General features: G+C 39.8%; 3 protein-coding genes across 7 annotated transcripts in view; 1 reads left to right on the forward strand and 2 right to left on the reverse strand.

Annotated features, from left to right (window-relative positions):
* Window positions 1-5,750, reverse strand: part of LOC144007821 (dysbindin-like) — a 40,409-nt gene extending 34,659 nt beyond the window's left edge. The window contains exons 1-2 of the mRNA XM_077507726.1: window positions 5,595-5,750; window positions 5,364-5,445 (exon numbers count right to left, since the gene is read on the reverse strand). Of these exons, the coding sequence (XP_077363852.1) occupies window positions 5,364-5,445; window positions 5,595-5,601 (89 nt within the window). The 5' untranslated portion in view covers window positions 5,602-5,750. The remainder of the gene's footprint in view (window positions 1-5,363; window positions 5,446-5,594) is intronic.
* The window catches only part of atxn1a (ataxin 1a), a 67,172-nt gene that overhangs the window by 29,766 nt on the left and 27,932 nt on the right, over window positions 1-9,474 (reverse strand). For all 4 annotated transcript variants that reach the window (XR_013280385.1, XR_013280381.1, XR_013280382.1 and 1 more), the window contains one exon: window positions 5,364-5,445. The gene's annotated coding sequence lies outside the window, so the exon portion shown is untranslated. The remainder of the gene's footprint in view (window positions 1-5,363; window positions 5,446-9,474) is intronic.
* Window positions 2,415-9,287, forward strand: gmpr (guanosine monophosphate reductase). 2 transcript variants are annotated; one of them, XM_077507725.1, is made up of 9 exons: window positions 2,415-2,754; window positions 4,652-4,759; window positions 6,017-6,100; window positions 6,631-6,804; window positions 6,914-6,995; window positions 7,243-7,349; window positions 7,541-7,583; window positions 7,813-7,972; window positions 8,718-9,287. In XM_077507725.1, the coding sequence occupies exons 1-9, from the start codon at window positions 2,668-2,670 to the stop codon at window positions 8,896-8,898; spliced, it is 1,026 nt and encodes a 341-aa protein (XP_077363851.1). In that variant the 5' UTR covers window positions 2,415-2,667; the 3' UTR covers window positions 8,899-9,287. The 2 variants fall into 2 exon arrangements, with proteins under 2 accessions (XP_077363851.1, XP_077363850.1); XM_077507724.1 differs by having other exon boundaries at window positions 2,416-2,754; window positions 4,652-4,771.

Raw genomic sequence — 9,474 nt, forward strand, 5'->3', positions numbered from 1 at the left:
GAAGCCGGTAACGACCAATCGTGGCTCAGTTTACTGACCAAACCCAGAAAACAGGTGAGTCATAATTGGCCGTTACCTACTTCCTCAGCACAGGTGATGTCATCATCAGGTGAAAACATTTGTTTTTAAAGGTATTAACTGTACATGAAAAATAAGGAAGTTATCAAATTCATTGTGGACAAAATATAAACTTTTCAACTGCAGAAAATTGTTCAATGAGTCGAGTATCCCTTTAAGAAGTAAAAAACAAAAAACAAAACTTAAGATATGGTCATGTGGAGGTCCTCAGGGGTCAATCCTGGGTCCCATACATTTATTTACTTTGGATACAGATGCAAGATATTAAAAAGTTCCGACAAATATTTGACTTTTCCAGTATTTTGATCAATTAATATTAAACTGCTAGTATAAATAAATAAATAAATAAAATGATCTGCATACACAAATCAATTGAGCTCAACAAACAATTCAAAACCGTAATTTCCTCGGCTTTTACTTTTTTCCCCATAAGGAAAAAAATATATATTTCCACGATCAAAATTGCAATTTTTGCAACACATTGCTATATAGTATGACAAGTTCCATTTCTTGTTTTGTGGTTATCGTGACACTTACTCCTTCCTCTTTATAGTGTAGTTTGCACTGGATTCAAAGCATAAGATTTTGTTTGTGTATTTAAGATGCAAAAGGGCCATAAAAAAGGTTAAAAGTTAACTCTTCTATCAACAAGATGACTGATTTGCTGTTTTAAATCCCAGACACACATTTCCATGCGTGTCCGGTTTCAACTGGTTACCTGTTAATCATGCAGGGGGCTATTTTTCTTTTTTAATAAATGAAATATTGACAAGGCAAGAGGATGTGAAATTCATGTTTATTATTGACATTATATTTGAAGAATATCCATTGAATGCTGCCACCTGCTGGTGGCTTTAGGGGTTACACCTGTATTGGCACCTGACAGTTGTCCTGAACGGAAGAATGCGTTTGTGAAAGCGAGGCGTTTGATTTTTTCTAGGGCAATGAGGTGAATTCCCGGCGAGGATTTGCATCCAGTACGACCGCCGGCAAAGGCCAAAATCCAAATTCAAAGCAAAATGCTACACGGCGTACGTTCGACCGACTTTCCAACGACAGGTGAAATTCGCTGACAATTCGGACTAACTGGTGCCGGATGCAAATATTTTCCAAACACTTGGAAGTCATCTTGTGTTTGCTCAAACTTTGCTGCCAAGCTCCGCCCACAAACGCAAAGGGATAACTTTTCATTCTTGACAGTTTATTCGTCATCCATCTTCTTGTAAAATCTCATTTGAACTTGACTTGACCATCAGGTCAAGATTTACATCCGGTACGAAATGGGCCAAATGCCCGGGAAGACGCGGGAGACCACTCGGGGATGTAACGCCAACGGCAATATGATGATATTGCGTTATTAAAACTGCCACGATATTGTCATCATCATGTCACAATATAAAAAGCAGCACATCTGTGAAAAAAAAAGGTTGATTTAAATTTGTACAGTTCTAGCTCTCTGGTGGCTATTTTTTTTTTTAGTGCAGTTTACTTTTCACAAGGCATATTTTGGCCCTTCTCTGTTTTAAATCCATGCCAATCGACAGACAAAGGGGAACATAATGTATGTAGTTGTTTTTATTATTATTAGTTTAGTTTGTTAGTTTCAGTATTAGTTTTAGTTGTTTTTTTTAAATGTGTATTACTTGTGCGCAATATTTCTAAAAATGTCATGGGAGCGACGCCATCTTTTGGTGCTTTTCTATTGGCTGCTGCTCGATGATGTCACTTCTGTGTGACACACTTTCAAACGTCCTTTTTCCGGTTAATCTCAAAATAAATCGACTTCAAATCACATTGAAAATCACCCCCAAAGGCTCATGCAGTAAATTGAAATGACCAAAAATGAAGGACATTTTTGCAACAATTAGAGTTGGTTTGAGTTAGTTTTGTAAACATAAAATGTAGTTTCAGTTCATTTCCGTTTTTTAAAAAATATTTTCATTTTTATTTTATTTTTGACCGAAATTGTTTTTGAATTTTAGTTGTTTCGAACATCCAGGCTGGATTTTGTGCCAATCACGAAGCACTGGTGCCGGACAAAAAACACATTTTCGGACTCATTTTCGATGCCAACTGACATCTTCAAAACCAAAATGGCTGACTGGCCGTGCATTTCACAGCATAGCGTCTTTTTTTTTTTTCCCTCCCAATTTCCATGCGAACGAACGCCGTGCCGGATTTCGTGCAAATCCAACCCACCGGTGCCGGCCGGATGCAACCAAGTTGTCCCTCTTGCGGTTTGCTCGCAATGCTCCGAGCGGACACCGGGTGTGCTCTTTAGCACTGCAGCACACGCCACTGCAGCAAGTGTGTGTCACTGGAGGAAGAGGAGATGCAAGAGGGTGGAGGAGGAGGAGGAGGAGGAGTAGGGCGTGAAGGCCCAAATAAAGCCATGTGGGCCGGGGCAGGGCTGGGCCCCCCTTTGCTATAAATACACTGGCAGCCCGGAGGCTCGGATTTGGCGGTTTGGACTTTGGACACGGGACCGCCGCCGCCGTCACAGCTGCAGCAGTTGCCTTCCTCAAAGGAATTACATCACCATCATCGTCATCGTCGTCATCATCATCATCATCATCATCATCATCCGGGATGCCTCGCGTGGACGCGGACCTCAAGCTGGACTTCAAGGATGTCCTGTTCCGGCCCAAAAGGAGCAGCCTGAAGAGTCGCTCCGAGGTAACGTCCAGGAAGTCAACACGCCTCACCAAAAGTCACTTTTTGTTTGGATTCTGCATCACGTTGTGTACATCTTCGGCTATCGTGTTGTTGTTCCGTCATGAGAGCGCTTAATGGCCGCCCCAAAGATCGACGTGACCTTCTCCAAAGGCGAAAACCACTTGTCACTGATTGCATTCTTATTTATGGAAGCTTTTTTTGGTTCATTAGCCGCAACAAAGTCCTGCTTGCCAAATAGTCAACCCAACCCAAAAGACACGAAGCCTCCAAACAAGTGCTTCTCACTCGCCATCTCACACCATCAAAAATGTTTTCAATCGTACACATCATATTTTATATCAGTGATTTTTTGTTTTTTTTTGCTGCATTGCGGTGTTTTGTGACGGCCATTTTTCAAGAGTCAGGGCAAAAGAGTGCACAAAGGGCAGAGAAAAACCAAGTAAATAAAAGTACAAGCAACAAAGCACACCTGGCCAACAAGGCGTGTGACGATATATCAATATCGCGATAAATCGTGATACTGTGTCTCCCGATAGATTATCCATACGCGTACGCAAGTATCGCGATATTTGTACTTAATATACAGCCATGAAAACGGCTCCACTGGTCATGACTTATTGAGCAATAATTTCGACTTGGACTTGACTTTATTGATCCCTTTGGGATGGCTCCCTCTGGGAAATGTACATTTCCAGCAGCAATAAGGTCAAAATATTCATAGGATATATCGTATATGGAAGCAAGCACACAATCGCTTCACAAAAAGAGAACAAAGAAAATAAAAGGAAAAGACGTTAAATAAGTTAAAAGAGCTAAAAAAACGGAAGAGCTACTGGAGATGCAGCCGTCTACACAGCGCCTTTGAAGAAAAAAAAAATTAAATAAAAATCATAAAAGTGGCGGGGAAATGGACGCAAGTCTTCAGGCGAAGAAGACTCATCATTTAGAAAAAATTATTATTCTTTATTATTATTCTTGTAAAATCCAATACAAAAATACAACTATTCATGTAAAAAAAAAAAAGTTTCTCTACAAAAAATACAAGCAATTTTTTTTTTTTTAATTATGGCTCCCCCCTCCAAGTTATTACGCTTTTTTTTTTTTTTTTTTTTTTTACTGCTCTTGCAACAAAACTTTTTTCATCTCAAATTTTTTTCCCCCTTAGACTATATCACTAGTTTATTTGAAAAAATATCCTCATTAAAACGCCTAAAAATATTTTACTAAAATATGTATTGAGACTATATCATTTTTTTTAATTAAAAAAAAATTCTCATTGACATAACGCCCAAAAATACTTTACTAAAATGTGCAAAGTCTCATATCATCATAAATATTTTTCATCTTAAAAAAAAAAAAAAAAAAAAAAAAAAGAGAGACATTTTCACGACAACTCACGGGAACCCAAATCTCAAAGTTTGTAGCACATTTCCAAAGCTTTCGCTCTTGCGAATCTTTGCGTGGCGACAGAATACGACAGCGTGCCGCTTGAAATTGTGGGACTGGCAAGTGCTGCCGGGAGGGACAAACCGCCGCAACACAAGTCCGGCTGGACTTGTGCAAAAAAAAAAAAAAGGTGTTTAAAAATAGAGGCGTGCGCATTCCAGACGTGGCAGCAACGCGACACGTGCACGTTGTGAGCACAATCCGGCAAATAGAACGTCAAGAGGTGTGAATAAGTCACATACAGCGGATACAAAAGTCTACACACCCCAGGTGCAAATGCCAGGTTTCAGTTATGTACTTCAACATTTGATTTGGTGTTCATCAGAAGCTCTTTAAAGTGGCAAATGGCAAATAGTTGAATGTGATTGGCTCATTCAGAACGCACACACATGCCTCGATAGAAGTGGGTGTGCACGCTTGTAACCGTGTGCTAATGCTACTTGTACACTAGGTGGACCTGCAGAGGACGTTCACATTCCGCAACTCAAAGCAGACGTACTCGGGAATCCCCATCATCGCCGCCAACATGGACACCACCGGAACCTTCGAGATGGCCCAAGTACTCAGCAAAGTACACACATTTTTTTGGGGGTATATTTTAAATTAACACATACACAAATTAGGACTAAGAAACCGACAACAAGGAAATTCTGTTTGTTTTGTTTTTTTTCTTTTCTGGTTCTACTTTCAATTAAACATTTGGGTAAATACAGCATTTAAACAAAATAGATAAATGTAACAACAATTTTTTTTTTTTTTTACGTACTCTTCGTATTTATATAAAGTAAGTAATAATGTACTACAGACATTTGCAATGCTTGTAAATGTTGATTTCATGTCCAGAGATTATATACTGTATACAGTAACTTTATGCCTTAACTAATTTACAAGGTAGTTTAATTTTACAGTAGATAACATATTCATGTTTGCCTCATAATAAAATACATTTTACGTTACAAGCTGGTCCTAATTAATTCATGATAATTTTGCTATTGTGCGTAATGACAAAAGACGGCTTTTTCTTACATGCATCCTTTTTTAAAACTGGGCGTTTTTCAGGAAGCAAAAAAAAAAAAAAACTCAATAAATTAATTAGTAAAGTAGAATTAAGCCAAACTTTACTAAACCACACAAGTTGCAATTAGTGTTGGATTGCTACTCACGAATGTTCAGTTGGATGGAGAGATGATGGCGACAATTGGGTGCGACCACGTCCGTCAGCTTGATGGATTTCAATCACATTTGCTACGAGAAACAATCAAAACACAAGCGTTAGCGTTAGCGTTAGCGTTAGCATGCTAGGTCGCTAATCGGGATTAGCATTTTTGCTTTTCCACACCAAACATTCCGTCGGAGAACAACAAAATACATAAATAAATATAATGAGTACTCACTCTGCATCGCCTTACAAAGAATCCAAAAACGAACCTGAAGACTCTTTTGGCGAACATTTTCATCAAAACTTGTTCAGGTTTTGCGTCTGTTACTAGTAATCGCAAGTGACCCAACCAAACTTCCTGGTATAACCACGCCCACCACTACCTAATTGGACATTACAGCAGCCAATGAAATTAAAGGACCGCAAAAATTGATGTGCATTGGAAATAAAAATAAATAAAAATAAAAAATAAATTAAAATTAAAAAATAAAAATAAATACATAAATTAAAATAAATAAATAAATAAATAAATAAATACATAAATAAAACTTTGATCACATGAATCGCAAGACTTAAAAAAAAACAAGTTAAGGAACCTCTAACTATTGTAAAAAATTAATAATGATATAAAATACTTTTTGTTTGTTCCTGTTTCAGCACACGCTCTTCACAGCCATTCACAAGCACTACACGGTGGACGAATGGAAGAACTTTGCTGATAATCACCCACAGTGCTTGGAGGTAAAGCCTTTTTATAATAATAATGATAATAATAATAACAACAATAATAATAATAATAATAAACTTGGTCTTTGAGGTGAGTTTTTTATGAGAAAAATAATTCAGTATTCCATTTTTGTAACAATATCCAAACATCACCATACGATATTATCACGATATGAAGCTCCCGATACGATAATGATCACGATATTCTGGGGAGGTTGACGATATTTATAAAAGGTCACACACAATATTGTAAAAAAAAAAAAAAAAAAAAAAAAAAAGGAGCTCATAGTAAAAAACAACAACAACACAATATTGTACAAAACAGCAATGCAAACCACCATAAAAAGGGCCAAAACATCCCTAATGAAAATTAATTGCACTAAAAAGTAGCCACCAGAGGGTGCTCAAATGGAAAGCGAAGTTGTTTTTTCTTACCAGATGTGTTGCTTTTAAATATCTGTGAACGTGGCGACGATGACAATATTGTGGCAGTTTTAATATCACGATGTTGCCCCTTATCGTTATCGTTATGACATCCCTATTAGCATGTCGCCGCTAGCTCGGGCAGCGGCAGCGGCGACCTGGACAAGTTGTGCGCCATCGCCCGGGCCGTGCCCGCCCTCAAGTACATCTGCCTGGATGTCGCCAACGGATACTCGGAACACTTTGTCGACTTTGTCAAGACGGTGCGAGGGAAGTTCCCCGCGCACACCATTATGGTAAACACACACACACACGCACAAAAAGCATATTTTTTCAAAAATATTCCAAAAGTATAAATGAGTGGATTTTCATGCCGTTTTTGTTTCCCTTTGCGCATGCGTGCAGGCCGGTAACGTGGTGACGGGGGAGATGGTGGAGGAGCTCATCCTCTCCGGGGCTGACATCATCAAAGTGGGCATCGGACCAGGTGGGCAAAAATCTCACGTGACTTGTTGCTATGGGCACAGTTCAGAGGACGCCATTTTAATCAACAGCTGAAATCAGGTTCGCTGTTGAAATCGCTGCACTGTATCCACCAACACGTTACAACAGCACCATCTGGTGGTGGGAGTGCACCGGTTCAGAACATCTCGTACAGAGAGTTGCTTTTTGCAAATAATTGAATTATTATTCATACTTTAGACTCAGTTCGTGCTCGTTTGTGTGTATTTTAGGGTCAGTGTGCACGACGAGGATCAAGACGGGCGTCGGTTACCCTCAACTGAGCGCCGTCATCGAGTGCGCCGACTCGGCCCACGGACTCAAAGGACACATCATCTCTGTGCGTATTATTGCGTATCACAACGTCAAATTATAACTTAAGTGTCGCTGCTATCACACGATGATAATCACATTCGACTTGGACAAGTTGCAAGTAATGCTCGGCAGTGGCCAATAGAGGGAGCCCTCATCAAAAACCTGTGCAGCGGCTTGACTGATGTGAACGGTTTTTGTTTGTTTGTTTTTCCTCAGGATGGCGGTTGCAGTTGCCCCGGAGATGTCGCCAAAGCCTTCGGTGAGTCCGTTCGAGGGCTCGTAGCCGGGTTCACATGGAAACTTTTTCGCCATTCCGACTGAAATGATTCCGAATGACGATCTCTCGTCATCTGTTTACATGCGGATGCGGCACGATCCATTCCGATCTGCCGCCGCCCGCAAAAACAAACAAACGACCTAGCTCTTGAAATTGATGACTTAAATTGTGAACCTGATAATATCATTTGAACGTTTTTGGACTGTTCAAGGCGCGGGCGCCGACTTTGTGATGATGGGCGGCATGCTGGCGGGACACGACCAGTGCTCGGGCGACTTGATCGAGAGGGACGGCAAAAAGTTCAAACTCTTCTACGGGATGAGCTCTGACACGGCCATGAAGAAATATGTCGGGGGCGTGGCCGAGTACAGGTAACTAACGCTTGATTCCCCGTAAATACAATCATGAACATTCAATTCATTGAGAAAAATACAATAAAATATAAAATAAAAAGATGAACTTTCAGTTGAATGCTAGTCCACATCAAAGTTTAATTCCAATTTTAACCTGTAGGGGGCAGTCAGTACTTTTTTTGCAGCTTCTCACTACAATTAACTGTTGTTGCTGATTTTGTCCACCGGAGGGCGCACTGATCCAAGGATTTCTTTTGGACATTTTTGAAATTTGGCTGTTCAGATTTGAGGCATGGATTTTTTACCTGTTTTTTTTTGCTACGCTGCAATTAGATAATATAAATGGGAATATTTTCAGAATGTTGCATTTGGGCCATAAAAACAGTAAATATTTAGATTTGACAAATGTTTGAACTTAGACAACTAACCTTGTTGATTAATCTAATAATCAAATCAACCATGTACTACATATTATATTATGTATGCAAATTAGAGGTGGAACCTGTGGGTACCTCAATATACAATATCGAAATGCGATACAAGGCTCACGATAACGATCATCCCATGATATGACGATACCATGATTACCGATATATTGCTCAGGTTATAAAGCCACGATAAACTATGACAAAACTGATCAAAAAATAAAATTAAATAATCATAATAATAAGAAATAAATAAACACAAAAAATAAATATCAATAAATATAATAATCATAAATAAAAAAAAAAAAATCATGCGGAAATCTTTTGGTGCCACGCAGGGCGTCGGAGGGCCGCACGGTGGAGGTTCCGTACCGGGGCGACGTGGAGGCCACCGTCCGCGACGTCCTGGGAGGCGTGCGCTCCACCTGCACGTACGTGGGCGCCGCCAAGCTGAAGGAGCTGAGCCGCCGGACCACCTTCATCCGCGTCACGCAGCAATCCAGCCAAATGTTCGCATAGCGCCCCCCGGTGGGCCGGAGGCTTCGGGGGGCATCTCGGGATTCTCTGCCGTCGACGCACGACCGATTATTGGTCACGAGCTATGAAATGTATTTAAGAGCGGTGCCTTGACTTACAAGCTGAATTGGTTCCGCAAGCACGTTTGCGACTCAAAACATTGACATGCTGAAATGTAATAAATGAAGACGACGGTCACAAGAGCTCATTAAGATGCAGTAACAGTCATCACCGCTCAATGTGACACCCAAAGACGACTATAAGACACCAAAGGCTCGTCGTTTTTTTCTTTTTCTGCTGCTCGATTGAGGGGGCAAGAAAATGCAAAAAAAAAAAAAAAAAACAAGATGTCACTTTCTGGTTCAATGCAATAAAAGACGTCTGCTTCTTCACTCGCGCTCGTCATTGTGTGGATGCAGGAATCTTTTTTTTTTTTTTTTCCTGATGGACCTTCAATTTCAGACAAAATTGTACTTTTTCATAAAAAAAAAAAAGGCATATTTTACATTTTTGTGATAAAGCTGCATATTTTCAAGAAAAAAAAAGTGATATTTTTGAGGAAAAAAGGGATTTCATTGC

This window comes from Festucalex cinctus, chromosome 19, assembly GCF_051991245.1.
Source record: "Festucalex cinctus isolate MCC-2025b chromosome 19, RoL_Fcin_1.0, whole genome shotgun sequence".
In the NCBI taxonomy this organism is placed as follows: Eukaryota; Metazoa; Chordata; class Actinopteri; order Syngnathiformes; family Syngnathidae; genus Festucalex; species Festucalex cinctus.

Bases quoted from the DNA above. Each gene is read 5' to 3' on its own strand.
- gmpr (XM_077507724.1), top strand. From the start codon at position 2,668: ATGCCTCGCGTGGACGCGGACCTCAAGCTGGACTTCAAGGATGTCCTG. The intron at 6,996-7,242 runs GTGGGCAAAAAT...TGTGTATTTTAG, and splicing joins CAAAGTGGGCATCGGACCAG to GGTCAGTGTGCACGACGAGG. The intron at 7,973-8,717 runs GTAACTAACGCT...GGTGCCACGCAG, and splicing joins GGGGGCGTGGCCGAGTACAG to GGCGTCGGAGGGCCGCACGG.